General features: G+C 43.1%; 1 protein-coding gene across 6 annotated transcripts in view; it reads left to right on the top strand.

The window, feature by feature from the left end:
• Positions 1–23,228, top strand: part of LOC117264743 (partitioning defective 3 homolog) — a 424,452-nt gene that overhangs the window by 237,055 nt on the left and 164,169 nt on the right. For all 6 annotated transcript variants that reach the window (XM_033638949.2, XM_078162514.1, XM_033638950.2 and 3 more), the window contains one exon: positions 15,419–15,566. In XM_033638949.2, coding sequence (XP_033494840.2) covers positions 15,419–15,566 — 148 coding nt within the window. The remainder of the gene's footprint in view (positions 1–15,418; positions 15,567–23,228) is intronic.

A 23,228-nucleotide genomic window follows, 5' to 3' on the forward strand; every position in this document is an offset into this window, starting at 1 on the left:
CCATGCAAATCTTCAAACAGTCCCATTTCCTGTGTGAGATAGGTGATACCGTCTCACATTCCCCCTCATTCTCTATGTGATTTTCTTTGCCCACTGTGGGCCTTGATATGATATCTAAGAAGCACTTCACTGAGTTACGATTGACAGGCCTGCGGAATAACACTGTAGGATAGGCAGATAAAGAATATATATTGCTGCTGGGAGGATATTTGTCATTAGGCAACAGTCAGGAATATTGAGGCAAGGGGATTTCAACTTCATGAAATTCCCATTGTGATAGTCAGCTAATCCCAGCCTACCTGTCTCTAAGAGGAAGTGCATTCCGTCACCTACTGGAGTAACACAAACATGATTTAGCTGAATGTGAATGTGTATCTCAGGATTGTGGATTCATGTGTGAATACGACACACTCACGCACGTTCACTCACCCTCCAGCCAGAGGTTGTAGATCAGGTTTGATTAGTGTTGCCGTGACTCTAATTGGAGCCTGTGTCCCGTGGCTGTGTGTCAGTTTGGAGTACCACGCTGGGCCCCAGTCTCCCCTCACTGCCCTTCACCCTCCCTGCAAGCCCTCATCCTCTGAGCACTCTGTCTCTCCCTCTTCTCACCACACATCACCCCCTGACGCCCTGTGCACTTGTTTTTCTTCTTGTTTTAATGTCATTTTTGCCCACCACCCCAAAACATGTGGTTCTCCATAGTACGCCAGGTAGAAAATGGGATGAATACAGTAAGGGACTGGAGTCGAAATCTCACAGGTATCACTTATAAAATGCTACACAACATAGCATAACTGTTCACCATAACAATTTCCATCTTGTGTTTTTCTCAATTTTACATTGGCATCCCTCAAGTCAGCATATATCTGCTTGAGTGTTTTATGTAACTCATTTTATTTAGCAAATAATACAAAGTCCTATATCAAACTCAGTAGATTAAAACTCACTTCAGTCAGACAACTCACATTTAAAGGTTAATTTCAGTAGCAGAACATAGTCAGAGTTTGGCATCCAGCCTAATTGCTCCCTGCAGATATGTTTACATGAGATATTAAGGGAGTGATGAATAAATATTTCCCTCCTTTTAGCCGGAGCCTGCAGATGGATGCTTGGGTAAAGGTGGGCCCAAAAGATCGAGCAGTAGCATAGACAATGTAAAGGGGAGCTGGGAAGATTTTGCAGCTTAACTAGACCACCAAATTGGGAGGGTGTGTTTTGTAGATGACATATGACGTGTGTATGAATCAGTGCAGCTCAAGCTGACTGCCTGAACCAGCTGGCAAGCGTCGCTCCATTTGTGCATTAGCTGTTGTGTCGTGCTGTCTGGTCTTTCTCCACTTCTTTTTTGTCCAAACAAAGTCATTCAGCCTAGTGCAAGAAAGGGTGATCACGTATCCCTTGTTTTTCCTCTTTACTTTACATGAAACCATGCCCACTTCCGTTTCAATAAAGTCTTAGCGCTGGGTTCCTATAGAAACAGCAGACCCACAAAACATGACAGCTACATTAGCTTGGAATATAGCAATATAGGAAACTGAATTTGATGAATTTATTCTTTATCACACCACAAATGAAACAAGAATCAGCTAGCTAGCACACTCCACGGTCCGTTCACTTCACTAAGCGCCGCTAGGAGACTACTTCACCAGGAGGGGAGCAAGCAACTAGAGATGCTGCGGTTTGTGCTGGATGAATTTGAGTTGCTACAGCCACTAAACGGAGGTCTGTCTCCAGAGCTGGCACCTGCTCTCTTCCAAGCAAAGTAGTCTCATAGCAGCAGGGACTGAGGCAAAGGGACCACAGGGTGCCCTAGCTAGCAAAGTCTTGGTCTCATTAACAATGATTTTATCAAGATCTGTTCCCTATGTTGGTATTTTACAAGCAACTGTCACTGTCACACTTTGCTGGACCCACCTGAGTGTGATTTTCATGGGAACACAACCACTGAGGCTTTCTGGATACGGAAGTGGGCGTGGTTTCATTCGAAATAGTTTTCGGAAACAATAGACAGATAACTATTATTCATCTAAAACAGAAAGCAGCAGCTTTAAAATGAAATATTGTTACTGTAAGAAACACAAAATGTGCTTTATAACTTTAAAATGCATTATTTTAGAAATTGTTCACCCTGCTATGTTTCCCATCACCACTCACTGAAGCCCTTTTAGGCTATGAACCCTCATTTCCAATTCTTCTGGCAGGCTCAGACAAACAACAGCCGTGTTTAAAAGAGACACAACCCTGTCATTTATTTAAAGGAGCCCACTGTGCTCATAGAGCTATGGTGCCAACACTCCAGCAAAGCTAATGCAGGGTTGTCTTTTATAATAGTAACCTGACGCACCAGGTGGTTTGTTACACAGAATCATGTGAGACGCCATCATGGGAAACTTTTTGTAAAGGGCAGACACCTTTTAAAAGATACATGGGAGGTGACTGGATGAACCATCTGTCTATCACATCTATCAAGGAGGCTGAAACCAGTCAGGAGAATAGTTCAGTGCTGTTCTTTGCTCTTATGTAAATATAACTGATGCTAGTGCAGCATCTGCGCTAACCTCTGTAGGAGCTGCCATTGTTGTATATGTTGTATACATCGCCTTTCTATTGTCCCACCTGAATGCTGCCAGTAGCTCCTCACAGGATGCTGATTGTTCTGAACCGCTGGTGATTCAGACACAAACACATTATTTAAAGCCTTACAAGGTGGATTTCTGTGTGAAGTCATGATATACTGAGCTGCTGTGCAAGGTAAACAAATTAGTCCAATGTGGCTCAGTTTTGCTGCAGTTGAATGTGATGGTACCATCAGGGTGAGATTACCTTGAACCATTGTGTCTCTCCTGTTTATCTCATGATTGCCATGATGAAAGATAAAATGTTTGCCTTCGTGCTACCTTTGCAGTGCAGTGAAATGCCTCCCTTATGATTTTATAAACCACTGTGCAGTGTTTTTGCATCTTACAACCCTTGAAACAAATAGATATTAATTCATTGTTTTACTGGTGCCTAAAGCACCAAACGATGCAGCCCTGTGCGTTTTTCGAATACAGGTTTTTGTGAGGTTGTTAGACTTCACAGCTTTCTCTTTTCTCTCTGCCTTAACCCCCCCTCCCTCTTTCCTATCCAAACTAGGGGAGAGGACATGTGTCCCTCTGGGGAACGCTCAGCCCCAAGGTTCAGTGAGTTCTATCACTTCGGTCCAGTCACTCTCCTGTCCTCTTTAATCCTTCACCAGCAGGCAGACAGGTAGACAGACTGACACTGAGCAGACAGTTAAGGTCACAGACAAACACATTTTTTTTTTAGAAACGGCAAAAATATATTTTTTTATTATTACACATGAAGGTAAAATGATGCAGTTTTTGGAGTAAAGTTTGTTACATTCTTGATCCATTTGAGGAAACTATTCAGAGAGGAAGTTTGACATGTTTGTATATAACTTGACATTTCCTTTACATCGGTTGCTACGAGACAGCATAATGTGTGGTGTTGCAGAGAGGGATGTTGCTGAGTGCATGTGAAACAAAAAGAGAAGGAGATGTAACAGTGCATTTTAGATTCCATCCATTAAACTCCCATTACAGGCTGCTGAAGATGCAGTGTTTTCGGGAGACTTAGTGGTTTGAAAAGGTGCCATGAAGTCACCAGAGGAAATTTTAATATACTCAGAGTAGAGTAAAGATAAGATTGTAAATGAAGAATTTAAGGTCAGTTGCAAACCTCAAATAAGAAAAGCAGAAGTTAAATGTCGACACAGGCTCCCGGCAGTTACAGCCACCTCCCCCCCTTTCTCCCTTCTCCCCCGCTCTGCTGTGTTAGCCAGGCAGATATGTGGGGAGCCAGCGCCAGTTTGCCACTGTCACCCAGCCGAATGGGAGTGAGCACTGGAGGCCACCATTGAAATGAATCAGATCCATCACTGTCTGCAGGGGAGAGGAGCTGAGCAGCACAGCCTAATGCACCGGGAGGGGGGTGGGCTTCGATGGGTGCAGCGTATCCAGGCCACCCCACTCCATGAAAATTGCATTGATTTCATCATTGCTCTGTCCTCAGGGCTGAAGTACGATCAACTATCTTAGAGGAGAGAAGTGTGATGTTTCCTGGTAGTTGAAGCTGGCTTGGTTTGGTCACTGAACTTCTCTTGTATATGATGTAACTAAAAGTGTTCTGGCAGAAAAGGACTGCTGAAGACAGACCACTGAAATAATGCCGATTGCTTTTTGGACTCCAGTTTCGAAGCTTCGAGTTTGACATGTTGGCCCCCAATCCCCATCTTGGATTTTTAAAGCCAGAAGTGACCATATCAGGACAAGAGGATGGGGATAACCCTAACGCTAGTTGCTAGCTTGGTTAGCACAGTGCATTTACAGCTATAGTTAACTGTGATAATTCCAATGCTAATTCTTGTTACTAACAAACAAACTTAAAGCCATCAAAACAAAATGTACTGACCAGAAAAACTGAATATCCGAGGTTATTTTAGTGCAATCAAACGCTGAACAGTTAACTTTCATAAACTGAAAACACACAAAAATAGCAACAACTATGTCTACAGTCTGAATCTGAGGTTATAGTTACATTGCCTAACCAATGTTGGCGCTGTGGTGGCAACTTCTCAACGGATGGCTCCCAGCTGTCACTTTGTGGCCCCACCTTTAATTATGAATAACTTTAAGCCTTGATAAAGAGCTTTAAACAGATTGTTAGCTGTCATGAGGAATGTCACAAGGAAAATTACCTACAGAGACCACAGCCATTTTTTGTACCAGGCTGCAAACATGTTTACTTCTGCCATAAAGTTGGGCATTTTAAGATGGAGGTCTACGAGGACTCACTCTTGGAGTCGGCCTCCAGCGGCCATTCAGCCCCAGATGTTGTTCTTTGGTCAGACAAAGTGAGCGAAGGGAGCGCTGAGGCTGTTTGCTTTGAACAACATCCCACTCTAACTTCAATACATCCATATTTCAAATAACGATTACCTTTAGATCATTTTTTATGTAAATTTCCTTTTTCTTTCCACCCTTGTCGCCCCACTTTAATCTCTTTTTGTGAAATGAATTTTTTCACCAATTACTCTCACCTCTTACAACAATCATTACAAAGGTGTGAAGACACAAGCTCTGAAAGGTCATTCAAAAGTTCTCTAAAGATCACAAAGCACTGAGTTACTTTTTGTTTTGGCACTTCTGCTTCCCTGCAACACAGGGATACAAACATGCACTACAGAAATGCACTATCTGACACTGTCATTGTGTGTCAGGACTATGTGATCGCTCACAGTAGCCTCACACACAAATATATAATCCCAATAAAAACACACACACTTCCACATATTGCCCAAGGTCTCCCAGTAGCCCATTTGCTTTCAGGGACTTGGGGCGAGATCCCTCCAGACACATTGTCTTAGTAGCAAAGACAAGTGTTTCAGTAGGCTGCTTATGATTAGGCCCATGTCTGAGGTGGAGTACCTGATCTATTTTTCCTGTGAATACAACAGAGGCAGCGAGTGGCCTTTGCCTTGGATTAAATGAGAATTTTCTTTTCGACCTTGAAATAAAGGAACAAAAATACTTCAGTATGATTAAGGATGTATTCAAGTGGAACAAGGCAGCGTGCCACACTGTATGGGGCCTATTTTTGATGGAGCACAAACCTGGAAGGTCCCCATGAGCTTTATTCAAAATCTGACCCTTTGTGGATCCTTTCTGCTCCTATCCAGTCCTAAAACTACAAGTCTCAATTTGTCAAGGAACAGTTTTTGCCAGCTGGGTCACAGGGTAGCAGTGGGTCGAACAAGCACTCAAAAGCAACAAGATCAAAGTCAGAAGAGCTGACAAAGCTTCTTACTGTAAATAAGCACAGTGTCTTTAGTTGGTTTTGACTGCTTTTGGAAACCAGCCTGGAAACCAATGTCTTGTAATGCATTTGATGTGCAGTCAGAGAGAAGACAAAGGTAGGCAGAAAAAATGTAATTCATCTGCTCATGACACACATGCACACAGTATATCCACACACTCTGTACTGGAACAATTACTTTTTCCTCTGCTCTGGTTCCACAGATAGCCCTTGTTTGAAAAACTACCATTCTGCCCCAGATAGTCAAGCGATATGATTGGTCATTGGCAATTTGTTTGAAGCATTGTAATTGCACGGCTGCTTCAGAGGCTGTGTAATTTCTCCTTCTATATCCGAGTTCTATTAATATATCGTCACATGTGTTTAAGCAATTAAATTTATGAAAAGCCATTTTAATTCCATTTCTTTTATGGCCACACTTCATGAACGCTCTCCGTCTTACAAGTTTTTAGTGCAAAGACTGATCCTCGAGTCACAAACCCCAAAGTCCTGTAACTGGTTCAGATGCAGATCTGTTACAGTAGTTTGGTGATTGGATTTTCAACTCTCTGCCATCCAAGATTTAAATGCATTTATTCAAGAATTCAGATATTAAGTCTGATATCTCATTGCTTCAGTCGTTTTGTGGAAGTATGGTTTTGTCCTCCATATACAGCGATCAGCCAACACATTAAAACCACTGACAGGTGACGTGAATAACTTTGATTATTTTGTTCCAGTGCATTGTTCTGCTGGGAAACCTTTGGTTCTGGCATTCATGTGGATACCACCTGACATGTTCCACCCACTCAAACACCCTTGCAGACCAAGTAACCCCCCTCATGGCAACAGCACTCCCCAATGGCATTGGGCCCCCAGCAGGACAATGCACCATGCCACACTGCAAACATCACTCAAGAATGACCTAAGGAATGTGACAAAGACCTCAAAGTGTCAACCTGGCCTCCAAAGTCCCCAGATCCCAATCTGAATGAGCATCTGCTGCCAACGCACTGGTGCCAGACACCATAGGACACTCCCAGAGATCCTGTGTCCATGCCTCGACAGGTCACAGGCCAAGTCCGATCCAAGGAGGCCCCACCTTGGATTAGGGGTACATCTGGGGTACTGGCACATCACAAGAATCCTTGAGCAGATTGGGACCTGGGAAATTTAGAAGCCAGGTCGACACCTTGAGCTTTTTGTCATGCGCCACGGGCCATTTCTAAACAGTTTTTGTAGTGTGGCATGATGCTTTTTTCTGCTTGGGGGGGCACTGCCATTGGGGAGTACTGTTGCCATGAGGAAGGGTACTTGGTCTGCAATGGTATTTGAGTGTGCGGAACATGTCAGGTCGAACATGAATGCCAGAACCAAAGGTTTCCCAGCAGGACACTACATTGGAACAAAATAATCAAAGTTACTCACTTCACCTGTCAGTGGTTTTAATGTTTTGGCTGATCGCGTACATCGTAATGATACAGCAATGTTACATTTGTTGGAAGAACCTCTGATAGCTCTTCCAGATTGTGGCACAAATGTGGGAGATTGCAGTATGCTGAGGCGAAAGGTGTGCTGGATATTCTTCAGAACTAAAGGTTGATCAGTTCCACTTGCAGTTGACATATAGTCCTAATTCATTGGCAGTTTATTTGAATGTGATCTTTAGCTCTCTTGTTGATCAGCTGCCGGCATCTCTACTGCCGCTAAAACTGAAAATTGGACTATTATATGGCAGAATAAAGGAGTCTGCTTATCATGGGACATCATCAGAACTCATTTCAATACAAAGAGGATTATTAGAAAAGTGAAATAACAGCTAATGTAATGAGATTTAAAGTTATGTTATGCCAAGCTTAAAAGACAGATAAAGCTGGATTTTATGTCTGAGCTTATGTCTGAGACCCCCCCACCCCTCCACCCGCCGCTTCTCCCTCTTATCCTGTTTATGAACTTTCGCTCGGTGGTGGATGTTTGTTTCTGTCTGTTGCAACAGCCGCGGCAGTTCATGACACTACTAAGATATTTATCACCGCGGCATCTAAAAGCAGACAGGCTGATGATAAGCATTCTTGTGGCTAGGGTTCATTTCTCTGATTTGAAATTCATCACATGACGCACGCGTATGCCTCTCCGTGCATTTGCGATGTTATTTATGATGAAGATCTCCAGCAGACATCGACTATTTTTTGACAGACTGGCTGTCCTGTGGTTGTTTTTTTTTTTCATCGTTGTCCTTCTTGACAGCGCTGCCGCTATTTGCCAATAAAGCACCGCATTAATCAGAGCCAAAAAAATAAATAAAAAACACACTTCCACCCTGTCTGCGTCTGAGATACTACACGTGTGCAGATTGAGTTGAATTTCACAGTACTATTTTTACATTGAGCTGCTCCGCCATCGAGTTCTCATGATAATTCATGAGAAGAAGCCTCCGCCTAAGGACGGCAATGCTATCACTTCATTCCTCCGCTTCAGATATTTCTTTCACTTTACTTTCACTTTCTTTTTGTGCTTGTCTCAGCACAGCTTTCTGTCAAGACCGCCTCAAGACATAAATGTAAAGCTTTTATGTAAAGCATTCCTCTTTTGACCACTTGAAAGACTTTCCAGTCCAGCAACCCCAATTATGTAAATACCATGTGGGACAAGAAACCACTGCAAAGTTGCCCGCCGCATTTAGTCACCTGAGAAAAGTGTTTCTGGATCCCTGTTTTCTCATTTCCTTAAGCCACCGACATAGTACCACATTTATGGAAATGTCCAGCGGTGTCTGCTGTTCCTCAACAAATGGACCACTAGTGATGCTGACATTTAATACACTGCTGAGGTTTTGATATGCATGACAGCTAATTAACGTCAGTGCTTTAAATTGAAGGAATGTGACAGGCTCATAACAGTATGATGCATAAGGATGACAAGGCAGCATGAATGGTGAGGTGGGGGGTTAACCCACATTTTTACACTGACATAATGACATGAGGCAATAATATATACAACAGTAAGTGGAATCAGAATGATGCAATTTACATATAATGGGGCTGTAGCTAAAAATGACATCTTCTAAAACAGTTTGCTGATGATAATGATGACCAACTAGGGATCGCAGTTTACCATACTCTTCCATTTTACAACTAACCATTAGTACATGGTCATGTACAGCTGAAACACTGCTTTATTATTGATGAGAATCAGCAGGAGGCGCAGGAGGAAGATCAAAGCAGCACACACTTTATTCACCGCACTCACCTTAGCATTGTTGCATCATGGGAGCTTGCAGACATAGCAGCTTACATACCTCTGTGAAGGGAGCGCACACAACAGCTTATATGAGCTGTATATAAGAGAGCACTGAAGTAGCCTCGTCAGCATGCCGATGGGCCTGTTTGTAATTCATTCCAAAAACATTGCTCGTTAGTCACTGAGTGAATGTTTATGCAAAGAGACAAGAGGGAAGGAAGTGGCTGGCCCTAACAAAAGACGCTCACTTGGATGAGAGAGGGGCTGATCGATAGAGCCTTGAGAGAGCTATCAATCAGAGCCCCGGCCCAGTAAATTATGGTTTTATTAGTATTGAGCTGACCACTGCTGGGACGGACCTTAAAACATTGAGATGCTGGCCCACATCAGGGATTAGAGAGAGGGAGGGAAATTTGTGTCAACCCCCCTCCGTCCCCCCCACAACCTCATATAGAGTGATTGAACTCCAGTCGGATCATGACTTGTAGAGACTAAAGCTCTCCTGCTGTCATAGCAAACGGCGGTTATTCATGGGAAGAGGACAGAGCGAAGGCACAATGCGGTGCACTCTGGGAAATGCAGTTTGCAATGAAGTGGTGACTAAATTGAGGGAAGTAGAACGCGGAGCAGCAGAAATGCAATTCCAGCGCTGCTGGGTCCTCATTCCCAGCCGGCCCTCTGAGGACTAACTCATTTAGGAGCAGCAGGGGAAACTCAATAGGACCAATTGAGAAAATAATATATTGAATCTGGTGGTTGAGTGGGCTGCTTGGGCATGGTGGAGGACCGCAGAGGTGAAGTGTGTGCGAAAAACCTAAGTGTTTTTAAACAAAATACACACGTGTGCATGAATACATATACACACACATTCCTTGAACTTAGCAGAGTAGTTCATGTGATGTTCACTTGTTAGCTGTATATGATACACTGTGCATGAACTTGTGTCATATGAACAGATTCCTGCTGAAGAGAGAAAAGGAGATGGTAGAGATTGCTAGTTTGCTTCAGCCAAGAATATCTCAAAAATTATTGGATGGATTGCCATTAAATCATGTACAGACAATCATTGAAGCCTACTGACTTTGGTGATCCCCTGCCTCTTCCTCTAACATTATCATTTGTTTGTTCTTTTTTTGTTTTTTATTTGTTCTTTGTTCTTTGTGCTTTGTTGTATTTTAGGTAGCCTTGTGTAACATCCTGACCAAGGTCCTAGAAATTAGAAATAGCCTCTTGGTTAATTCTGGCATTTTTAAACTATGTGTATTTATTTATTTTCACTGTCCTCTCTTAAATAAACTAAACCAAACTAAAACCACAACATTGACATTTGGTGTTTTGAGCGAAATATCTAGCCAGTCTCTTGGATAAATTTCCATAAAGAGGATGAACAGTCACAACTTTTCATCTACAGCCATCATTGCATCAAACTTTTAATAATGACATTCATTATCTTCCGCTGTACATTGTGCTAATTAAATGTTAGCATGCTAACACACTAAAGCAAGATGGCGTACATGGTAAACATGGTGCCTGCTAAAAATCAGCATATTAGCATTGTTATTGTGAGCACGTACTAATGCTAATGATAGTGTTTAGCGTCATAGAGCTGCTAATATGGCTGAATCTCTGTGGGTTAGTCGCATTGAGCACATAATTCCCTGGACAGTTCTGGTGTAGTGGAGTTTCCACGCACAAGGAAGTTGTTCATTTCCTGTTACACATTTTGCTTTTTGCTTATAGAACAGCTTTGTCTTTTTTAAAATGCACTGTTGAAACTGTTCTAATACAACAGTGAGGCCCACGACATTGTGGTCTTGTATCTGTGCCAGAAGTGATCCTGACTTCTCTAATGGAGCGGACTAGTAAGCATCTCAACTGTAAGCCTCCATTTCTGTGAGAATCAAAACGAGCATAATGGCCCTTGCCTGGTTGTCTGTAGCAGGACACCCTTTATATGTTTGCTTAGAGGATCATCAGCGGTGGAACAGCTAAACGTGACCAGAAGTTATTCTTATATACCTGGCTATCGTGCTGATTCCCCAACTGCGTGATGTTTTTGTGAAATTGAAGTCTTGCTAAGAACTCCTAAAAGACCCGGGCACCCACTTTGGGAAGCGCGGGCATTAGCTGAGGCTCTAGGTGGATGTGAGCAGCTAATGAAAGTGGGGTATCTAGCCAGCAGAGAGGTAAATTGTGCCTGGGGCAGGATGCAGCAGCTTAAGGATTGTAATTACAGCATTATGGTGGAGGTTGACTGGATTAGGGCCACAGCAACAGGCTGAGACTGGGATAGAAGGCCAGGAAATGGCCATGGACTAGACATTATTAGCCTTAGTTGACAGCTTAAGACTGGCCCTGTCAACACACTGCTTCTTCTCCCTCACTGAGAACTCAAGGTCACGGAGATGCTGATGCACAAGCAGAAACACGTTTGTGCATGAGTCTGCACTTACTCAAAGCGCATATAAACACAAACACACGTGCACATGAATACAGGTATACACACATACTTTCACGCTGCATTCACACAGGAGAATAACAGCATTACCTTGAGCACACAAACACCCAGGCGTGCTCAGTGAGTCCAGTGGGAGCCGAGCAGCAGATGATCTTGACTGGGCTCAGTGTAAGTCACAGTGCTCTGCCCTCTCCTTCAGTCAACAGGATAATCCACTCTGAAAATGACTAGATTAAGACAGATTAAACACATGATGAGGTGATGAGAACCGGTGTTAAGAACGGACTAAAATCCCAACAAAGACACTGAAAAACTTAAAGGAACACATCCAGGTTTGGACAGATAAGCTCCTTGATCAACTCAATGTGGCTGTTTCGGGGTTTTAATACCGTGATACCACAGAGTGTTTTATTTTTGTCTTCTGAGGCAATTGTGATGATTGATGCCGGTGCTTACAATCCAATTTTTCTTCTGTTCATTTCATTACTTTATTAACCTGCTGCCTCTGCTCTGCAGGGATGACAAAATGCATCTGTTCCTGCATGGGATATTTCTAAAGATATTTCTTAGGAAAAGACCGTAACGTGGAATCACGACTGTGATATCGAATATCAGGTGACAGCAGAGAGTGCACATTTTACATGAAATGTCACAGCTTGTCATGCGCTAGTCAGTAAACATTCGCAAGTCAGTAAACATGCACAGTGTGCTAAAGCATTAGCATGCACAGAAGCGGACTTAATTAATACTGGATACACAAAGATTAAATAGCTGCCATTTTGCCTCTGTGTTAAGTTGGCTCCTGAGTCTATTTGCCATAGAGGCCAATGAGTACTTTAAAGAAAAGCCTGTTCAGAGCTCGGAGATAGAGGGAGACAGTTACAGAGTGGACTTTCTGAGATCTACTCCTCTTGACACATTCTACACATAGTTTCATATCATTTGGTTCTCAGCTGCTCGCTGTCTGTCCACCCATTTCCCTGCCTCTCACCTGAAACACTCCATCTTACTTCTTTTCAGCTCATGACAGATCTGCAGCAGATTAAAAAGAGCAGAGAGGGCTTGAGTGAAAGAGAGAGACGCGAGTAAAATAAATCTTTATTTCGACAATTTGAGCTTTATTGAGTCGGAATCATCCAGGGACATGCTTTTTATTATAAGGCTGCCAGTCGCCGTGGCTCTGATTGTAATTGTGTTGACCCTGCCCCCCCTTTCACGCTCACACATACGCACACGCCTTCCCTCCTCGCCCCTCGCTCTTATCAACACGCTGTCCTGATAAAGTCCGGCGCTCTCAACCTCATTAAACCTCTCATTTATATTAAACAGCCGATAAGTTCCTCTACCCTGCTATGCGTCTTCCAGGGTGCGCAGCTCCCACGAGGAGGCGACACCCTCACTGCGCCTGGGCCTCAGCTCCCACACCCCTACTATCCTCCTATTTTTTGCTATTTGTTTAATTTGTTCACCAAAACCACCTCCTCCTCTTCTTCTCTCCTCCTCGTCCTCCTGCTCTCCTGTCTTCCTGCTGCAGTCTGATCTTTTACTCCCCTTTCTCATGGCTGGGAGCCAGCAGAGTGTTGTGAGACATCAATATTAGCCAGGGCCTCCTGGTTTAAAGCATGCTTGAGGTACAGAGTTGAACTGCGAAGGACTATCTCGCTGTAAGGGAGCTATCTGTAATAGGTCCTGTACAGGGAGTTCTTCTCCAGTGCATTCCCCCGGCTGCCCACAGGCTGCTATGAAGCATTGTGGGAAATAAGGCCAAGGCCCGAGCTTTATTCTCTAACTCTCTGCACGTGGATGTGAGATTTTTTTTCCTCTCTACTTCCTGACTCTTGCTGTGGTAGCTCCATTGTCTCTATTCTAAAAATACCACATTTAACAGACTATTGGCTTTTGAAGACCGGACATAGCATCCAGGCCCAGTGGTTCCAGACCCAAAGACTAACCACTAAGCGTGTCCCCCTGCCAAGACTGACACATGCACTGAGTGTACGCTGGGCTCAATAACCAGCAGTGCTGTGTATCGACCACATGGCAAATGTCACTGGTCCATTTACTGGGGTTCATTGTTAGAGACAGCTGTCTATCGGCCTATGGGAAATCCATGGAGCTTTATCCAGCTCGGACTACTACAGGAGCCGTTTCACACTGCTGAGCCAGAAAATACCAGCGTAAGCTGAGATGGACGCTGAAGCACCAGTTCCATGTTTCTGGAGTATTGATGGCATCACATTAGGAGCCGTTTAGACCCGTTTCTTCCTTTTGTGTGTGAATTTCTTAGTGTGTGTGTAGCTTCCTGTTTATATGGCACGTTCATAGTCTCCTTACTTGATCTTTTTTAAAATGTTTTTCCATCTGTGCTTTTGATCTGTGTTAACACACATTCACTTGGGATTAATGATTATTTCAAAGGCACAATACAGGATACACATGTTCCATAAAAAGGTGAAGCAAGACTCATTGCTGGAATCTATTATCAGTCTCAGTCTGATTTACAGGGCTTTTAATATACAGAATAACATATAAACCCAATTTCAATGAAGTTGAGACGCTGTGTAACATAAATAAAAAGAGAATTCAATGATTTGTAATTCCTCTGTGACCTATATTCAATTGAATACAGTCCAAAGAAGATTTAATATCTGCTACGTGATCCAAAAAAGTTGGGACAGGGGCATGTTTACAACTGTATGACATCACCTTTTCTCAAAACAACACTCAGTAAGCGTTTGGGAACTGAGGACACTAATTGTTGAAGTTTTGAAAATGAAATTACTTCCCATTCTTGCTTGATGTAAGACTTCAGTTGCTCAACAGTCCGGGGTCTTCATTGCCATATTTTACACATCATAATGTCCCACGCATTTGTAAAGGGAGACTGCAAGCAGGTCAGTCTAGTATCCACACTCTTTTACTACAAAGCCATGCTGTTGTAACGTGTAGAATGTGGCTTGGCATTGTGTCTTCTGGATGGCAGCATATGTTGCTCCAAACCTGTACGCACTTTTCAACATTCTTTGTGCAAGTTACATACAAACACATCTCCATACCACCACAGATGCTGGCTTTTGAGGTTTGCACTGGTAACAATCTGGACAGTCCTTTTCTTCTTTAGCCTGGAGGACACAATGTCGTAATTGAATTCCAAAAACAATTTGAAATGTGGACTTGTCTCAGCAAAGCACACTTTTCCAATTTGTGTCAGTCAATCTCAGATGAGCTCAGGCTCAGAGAAGTCTGCAGTGTCTCTGGATGTTGTTGATATCTGGTTTTCACTTTGCATGGTACAGTCTGAACTTGCAGTTGTAGATGCAGCAATGAACTGTGTTTACGGACAGTGGTTTTGTGACCATTAATCTTTTTGAGGATTATCATGATACTATCACCTGCTACCAATCAATCAGTTTACCTCTGGAATATTCCAGGTGTTTTTTGAGCATTCCACAATTTTCCCAGTCTTTTGTTGCCCCATCTCAACTTTTTCGAAACACGTTGCAGACATCACATTCAGATTGAGTGTGTATCTACAGTATATACGTTTTACACAGCGTCCCAAATTTTAGGTAAGATAGTTAAATGTAATGATCTTTAATGCTGTAAAAAGTTGTAGTTAAGCATTAGTAGTAGTTAAAATAGTATTGTAGTAGTAGCAGATAATTTTTATTGTCAATTGACAAACGTAGAATTTGCAGGGTAAGATGTTCTGTTTGAATTTCAGTTATGAATATGAATATACCTCAAATGTTTATGGTGATTTTTTTCATATTGGCCCTTTAAAGAACACTAGTTATTCGTCAGACTAAATGGAAAATGTATCTGGCACTGCACCTGTTTTCCAGCCTCATGTCTACTCTTCATCTCTCCTGGTTTCTGTAGGTAGCCCCTGGCAGCCCTCCGGTCATAGAGCATCCTTCAAACTCTCTACTGGACAACCACGAGCGCCGGATTTCCCACTCACTGTATGAAAGCATCGAAGGCTTGGACAACAACTCCACACCACAGACTAATATGATCGGACGCATTGGTGAGTGGTGTATCAGTAAGGCTCTTTCACCCTCCCCCTCAGCACCTTTGTGTCTCTTTCAACCTTCTAATAGACAAAATGACTCCACCAATTGGATTTTTTTTTTTTGGCCGATCACTCCCCGTTCACGTTGATGGGAAGTGTGGTTGACCTGCTAACCTCACACTCATTGGATATATTTTCCCCCTGAATTGGTGCTGTCTGTAAACTGACATGCCCTGATCAATTTCAGCATCCACCCCAGCAGCTCCTCTGCGCTCTTTCCCTCAAACCCCCAACCAGCGTCACAATCAAAGCCTCCTCCCCCTCCTCATCACTCCACATCCCAAGGTGCGCTGTTTCACTATTCAAACCTCTCAAGGATTAACGTCATCCCCAATCCTCTCTGCCTTCACTCCACTCCCGACTGGTTTCACTTGGGTCAATTTCCATTCTACCCAGTTGACATCAGAGGGCTGAGATCTCGTCTCTTCAGGTGTATTAGAATTGGCAATTCAATCCTCAACCCGTCACCGCTGTCATCTCAGCATCGACGGACCTTTCGCATATGCATACGCAGAGAAGCTGAAGGTGATTGCATAGATGTGAAGAGGGCGTGTTTGTGGGGGATGATGTAGCGTAGTTGCATGTTCCATGCCCAATTTCTCAGCACACACAGTAGGTGTTTCCATGCACTTGTTTTCCTGTCTTACTTTCCTATTTCCCACTTTCCCACTTCTCCTACATCTTCTTTTCTCCCCCTCCTCCATTTTTTATTCCTCCAAACTCACCCATTTTTTCTCCCCACCATCTCACGATCTCCTCATCACTCACACTTTCTCCTCTTTCACCTCCCACCCCGTTACCCTTCCACCCACCTCTCCTCAGATGGAGTGAATTTGCAATCTGTCAATGATCTACACTTTACCTCTTTCCACCCTTTCCCATTCATTCTCCTGTTTCTCTCCTATCCTCTTCTTCACCGTCTCCCCCAGAGCGGTGCCACTCTGCCACTGATCATAGAAGATCAGAGGCTGTGTCAGAGGCATCTGATGGTTAATTAAGCCTCCAGATCAATAGGGCTTGCCCCTGACACTCTCCCTCCCTCTGTCTCTGCCTCCCCTTCTCTCCTTTCACTCTTCCATCGTGTCTTTCTCCTCCATCCCCAAATCAGAAGTTCTCAAAATTGGTTTGGTTTTCCTCTCAGCTTGGCTTATTTATTCCACTGGCTTTCCCGACGCAGGCTTTTCAGATCATAAGCGGCAACTGTGGGCGCGCTGATGGAAAAGTTTCTTGCCATTGAAACTTCAAGGGCGCCCAGCACTCATCTCATCCCGCAGAGTGGGAGTCAAATGAGCCAAGTGGAAAAGTTTTAGGGTTGGGGGCGGAGTGGGTGCTAAAGCAGTAAGTTATCACAGCCGAAGCTCGGCGGAGTGTCAGATCTTTGACTCAGCTTGTCTCGCAGTGAGAAAATGTCAGCGTCTTTTCTTCTCTGTCTTGAGGCTGTCTCTGAGTTGTGCCCTCATTAACCCATGCCAACAATCTGTGACAGGTTGTCATCTTTTTAAATTGACACAATTCTGTTATTTAAATTTCTGATGCAGTCGCAGTTGAGTTTATATTCATTGCAGCAACACAACACTGCCGCACTGAGGTAACACGCAGCACCTGAGAAGTAGGGGCAGGAATTGCTGCTTGCAAAGGTCGGTCAAATTTTTGGTTTTTGCATTTACTGCATATCGGATCTTTTTTCTCCTCTTTTCAATTTACTAAAAATACAGAAAATGTATTTCATCTTGTCGCTAGAATGCATTAAAGCAGAAAAAAGTCTATCTGTCTTCTGCCCTCAAGAAAGTGGCAATGACCTTGCATCTCACTGACGACGCAGAGCTAAGATCTAGTTAACCTTGATCAAATGTCAGAAAATTTACTTTGAAAGTGAATAGCATCAGCAATCCTGACATATCATTCTCATTCACATTCATCTAACGTGGACTGTTTCTTTTTTCTTTCCCTTTTCTAAATTTAACCAAAATGTCAGTGTACTACACTTACCCACTTTAGTTTGAATTAAGGAGATAAATAAGCAGACATGGGGACATTGTAAGAAAATAACATAACAAAATTTTCTCTTGCTGTCTCATAACTTAATAAGACACTGTGAAATGTATTTTTCTGTGCTGTTAGTAAACTTCTGCCGGCTAGAAAGACGGTATCTGTTTCCACTCTCTATCTTCTTCTATGTGTTACTTCAGATGGGCTCAGACATATTGCCTGGCGCGTGAGATGTGACAGTAATGGTTAGAGGACAGATGCTGAGATCGGCTCAGCAAGGTCAGGAAGCACACAGCCACCAGGGCTTGACTGACAGCCCGATGCCGAGTGTATCTACGCCTGCTAAATTACCGGATCACGAAGGCCAGACGTGGACTTTGGGATATGGTTGGGCATAGATACAACTCAATGTACACACACTGTGGCTGCATGTACACGCACAGTGACAGACTCACGTACAGCCTCTCCATCAGGTAAGGCTCAGTTTCCACTGATGTGAGCCATACATTATTCCTTGGAGCAAATAGTGATTGCTGACAAAACTCTGAGGCATTTTATGTCTCAAAAGACAACGGAGGGATTCTCTTAACCGAATCATTTCCTCTCATGTGCTCCATTATACTGCCTGTGCTGCTATAAGTGGACCAAGGTACGGAGGTAAATGGGAAATGGTTTTGCTTCTCCAGAATTAAGATTGGACTTTGATTATGAGTTATTGTAGACAGCAGCAAGTTATAGATGTCTGCCCACTTATGATTGTTGCTGCTATGCTCTCTGTTTTCTCTTACTGCAATGTCATATGGATGCCGTATCCCCCCCCCCCCCCCCCCGGTATTGATCAGAACCTGGACCAGCTCGTCCACTCCCAGCACTCACAGGTAGCTTGCTGCCTTTCTTCTGAAACAGTAAGAATAGGTCTTGGATCTCAGGGGGGAATGGGTACAATTGAATGAATTATAGGAATTATTATTACCATGGCAACAGCAAAGAAAAGCACCAAATGACACAGGAAGGAGACAGGTGGTATTAAGGTGGTATAGTGCCATCACATTGATTGTAAGGGCACTTTTGCCTTGATCTTTCCAGTAGTGTTTTGGGCTGTCATTCACAACTATCTACTGTGTGTGTGTGTGTTTGTGAGCTGATCAATAGTCAGAGGTAATCCCATTCCCTGTTTGCTTCAGTAAACCATACGATGCTGTGATATTGTCAGCTTTAGCTTCACACGTGCACACTCCATGCATCAGAGCATCACGGCCAGAGGCTGAATCCACAGCTAGCAGGTGGTGAACATACAGTGCGTTCTGCTTGAACTCCCTGCTCAAATAAAATGAGTTCCTGACACTTTTTGTTCCTTCTCTTCTCCTGCTTGCCTTTCATTTCTATCCACCTTTTGCCCTTGGGGTGAAAGAATCGAGAATCCACTGAGATTATTTCTCACTCAAAGATGGAAAAGCAGAAAGAAACAAAGGAAGAAAAGATTGATTAAAAGGAAGGAAATTTGGAGCTGAGTGAAGACTCCCGCATGCGCACAGTGTGACAGCGACAGTCGAGGTTTGACGCAAAGGTCGTTAGCATCACACCCGGCCTTGCCTTCCGTTCGGTCTAATTGAAAAGCGCTGCCGGGTGCGGGGTCCACATGCTGGGGTGAAAATTGAGGGACGTGGACTGACGGTTTCTGTGGATGTGGCTGTTTGGCCAAGCGCCTGAGTCAGAATGCACACCTAGGACTGGCACAGGAGTGAGGGAGGGGTGGGATGCAAAGCCGGAGGTAGGAACCAGGCAAGCGGACTCATGCTGCTGTCACACAGGAAAGAAGGTGTTCACAGGATGTAATGTGTGACAGTGCAAAATCCCGTAGACACTGACCTATTTTCAAAATTAGTCACTGAAAGAAGTTTGCAACAGCAAAGTTTGGGTCATTTTTCCGACATTATGAGGACATTTATTAATTTAAAGGATGAAACTACAACGAACACACCAACGTCTGGCTGTCCCCAGACACTGTAGTCTTCCCTAATGGTGTTTAAGTGGGATCGTCTTTCCAGGACTTGACCCTGCCGTCCCCTCACCTCCAGTATTTCACAGTCCGCAGACTCACCTTTTCTGTATGCTCAGCCATCAGCGCAGGAGATGAGGCACAGTGACCTCCCTTAATTTGGAGTCCAGACTGCTTGAGAGTGCTATTAGCACGCCTCAGTGAGAAAATGACAGAGACGTAAATGGTGTTACCCTGGAATTTTCCCTTTTCTTGTGCCTTACTGTACGTATTCACTGCAGCCATTTGACCAAGAAGAGATGTATTTGCTTTTCACATTTCTACCACATTCTGTTGAAACACTTTTGAGGCACCTGTGCTCTTAATAACAACCATGTAAAATGCAACAGTTGATGTTGATGGATGTTGAAAAATTGAATTGTAATACACATACTGGCTGAACAGGCCTTTTAACAGCAGATATTTTGACTTGTCACAGCAAGGGAAGCACAGGTGTTATTAATAACATTAATAATAGCTCCAGTCTATTCAAACGCCCCAGTAAGTCATGACAGTGTGACGGAGAGCCATCATGCATAATAGCAGTACCCTGAAACTAAAGCATCTCCATGGAATTCAGCCATCATTCATTTAAAGCTACAGTTGGTAACTTTTATGACAATAACTTTGTGTCATGTTTGATGAAACTGTCACTTTATTCTGAAGGAAGTACATGAGACAGATAGTTTGTGAAAAAAGTCACGTCCTTCCTCTTCCTCTTCCTCTTCCTCTTACTTCCCACTCATGGCATTCGCAAGAATAGACCATGGCAAACCAAAAACGACTAATCAGAGCTGAGGAGTCACCAATGCCTGGTACACACTACATAATATCAGCCTGATTATAGGCTCGGATTGTGAACAACAACGAGTGTCGTACATGATAATCCATCGTTTCATCTCGTGTAGTGTGTCATAGTAGACGACAACCGATGCCAAGTCTGGGACGCCTTACGATGTTCCAACAGAAAGTCTAGCATGTTTGTTTTTCTTTTTGTCGTTCACGACTTCTCCCGTCACAGCTGTCACTTTGACCAATAGAAACACAGAGTGATCTGCTGCCGTGGAAACTGTACGGCAACAACACCCCAGAGTTTTTGACATTAGGGACGTTACCACACCGAGTAAAAAGGAAAAATGTTGGCGGGAAATAGCAGAGGTAGCAACCTGGTGAGTGCTGCCGTTAGCATCAAGCTAGCAAAAAATTCTCTTTCTTCATGATGGAGGATTTAAAGTAATAAAATTTAAAAATAGTGGCGGGAATTTTACTCACCAGCTTCATGTGAAACAGACTACATTATAAACGGGTCATTATTTATTATTCCCTAAGTATTTTATACTCTTACTTTTTAACCACTCCTGTTTGCCTTTATAAAGTTAATGCATCGCGCCGTCATTTCAAACTAACACTTCCTGTATCTGTATAAAATTAAAAGCCCCTCATAACTTCGGTTGAGAAAATCTCTTAAGTTTCTAAACAGGCTTTTATTGTGAAACATTTGCAGGAACTTTTTGTGGAGGATTCAGTGAATTGCATGTTTGCGTATGGTACTTCAAATGTAGCTCCCGACATCTGGTGGCACTTTTTACGTTACTACAACAAGATTTCGGCTGGCACATGAACTGACACAGTGACTGAAATAATAGTAATGGTAATAAAAGTAGGACAAGAATAACCCGATGACATCACACATGTCATGAAAAACGACCGGGGATAATTGGAGTGGACCATCGTGTAGTCTGTCATGTCTGTCGGCAAAGTCACGGCAAGATTTTATGACTCCGCAATCGCCTAATCTGACATAGTGACCATCGGAGAGGACAGAAATGTAGTGTAGTGTGAGCCTAGCCTAAGGCAGTTGTCAATCATGAACTGTCATACTAGGCAGCTCTGATCAAACATGAGTCAAGATTGTGTTACTGCATTTCAGAAACATATCTTAGTGTACTGTTTAGCTGTAAGGTGAGAAAGTTTGTGACCTAGTCATGTTCTACAGCTAAACAGTACACTAAAATATGTTTCTATAAACATCCGAGACAAGAAATAGTCATTGCAGCAAGAATCTTAATTCGTATTTGATCAATCGCTGACTAGTTTGACAGTTCGACTGCAGTTCACGAGCCATGATTGACATGACTGACAGCTGCTGTAGAGACTCCTCAGCTTGAGTTGGTTGTTTCTGTCGGCATACAGGAATGGCATTACAAGTGCTACAAGGCAAGATTATTTTTTATAAAAGTTAACTACAGCTTTAATGTTTGTTTTATTCAGACAGTTAATGGTGAGAATATTTTTCCCAAGTGACAAACAAGAAAAAGAAAGATGAAAAAGATACAAATTGCAGATCCATCAAGATATAACAATATCACTCCATTAGCACCTTCCATTTTTAAGTATGGTTATGCAAGAACCTGATATATAGTTAGGGCCACACGGTCCACCCACACAGGTGTTTTCACTTCTCTAATTAGACCTTTTCCAAGGACTGTGTGGGCGTGTACAGATTGCGCTTGATTGGTATCTCTCCAACTCTCCCATTAGTTTTGTCATACCTGTTTGGTTGAGACAACTTTTTCCTTCATCATTCTTACTAGTCTGTGAAGTTTGGTGACCTCACACACTTCCAGAATAGCTCTGTTCAGCCTCTTCATGAGCAGAAATCTAATTAACCAGAGTAAAAACACCTGTGTGGGTGTTCAGGTCAGCAATACTACATTTAAAATCTAGTTAGTTTAATGTGGTGATATGATAGATTCATATTTGTTTCTGAAAGAAGTGCCTGAAGTGTGGATGCATAGCATGCTCCTACTGGGCTTACAGCTAGCGCAACTTGTGCTTGTATAAAAAGCTTGAGGTGGTCAGAAATGATATTCCCTGATATGGCATTTAAAGGCTAAATAACAGGCTTGGATGGGAGGGCGGCTCTTCCTTCTACACTGTTGATGGGTTGACCTCTGGAATAGAAAAACCTTTTAGCCTCATCATGGTAATATATGCCAGAGAAGTGGTTAGTTTAGTTTTACTCTGGATGCTCTAAGATCACCTATGCCAGTAGTGACAGCATCTTGGCTGCATTATTGACTTCCATGGAAATAGTGCTGCATTAAGCTGTCACCAGATGTTCAAGTATACAGTAACAATAGTCACATTTTGTGGTCAGAGGGACCTCCATGACAACACTTCCCAACCCGGGGCTGAGACAAAAACAACTTGTGACTGGTTGCTGAGTGCTCTGTTTCTAGGTCCATGGGAATCACTGATTAACTCCACATGTCTCTTTAAGTCTCAGTGTTTGGCGTTTCTATTCAAATCCTAGACAGCTGAATCCTGATGTTTCATTTCTCTACAAGCAAGTAGAGCACTGTCATTAAGCAAATCAACTAAATGTTCTGAATCAGCTTAATGTCCTGATCAATTGCATTGATGAGGGAATCCCTCTTAGAACATGGGTGCTCACACACCTCAACCGTTTGGTTCAGTTTAAACACACTCTGGTGTATTTGCCCATTTGACCAAACAACTGGTAAACTTAAGGCTTTGGTTGCCACCGGTGTGTACTTAGGATGATAACTGCCTGTAGTCCCTGTGTT

This window comes from Epinephelus lanceolatus, chromosome 20 (assembly GCF_041903045.1).
Source record: "Epinephelus lanceolatus isolate andai-2023 chromosome 20, ASM4190304v1, whole genome shotgun sequence".
Lineage (NCBI taxonomy): Eukaryota > Metazoa > Chordata > Actinopteri > Perciformes > Serranidae > Epinephelus > Epinephelus lanceolatus.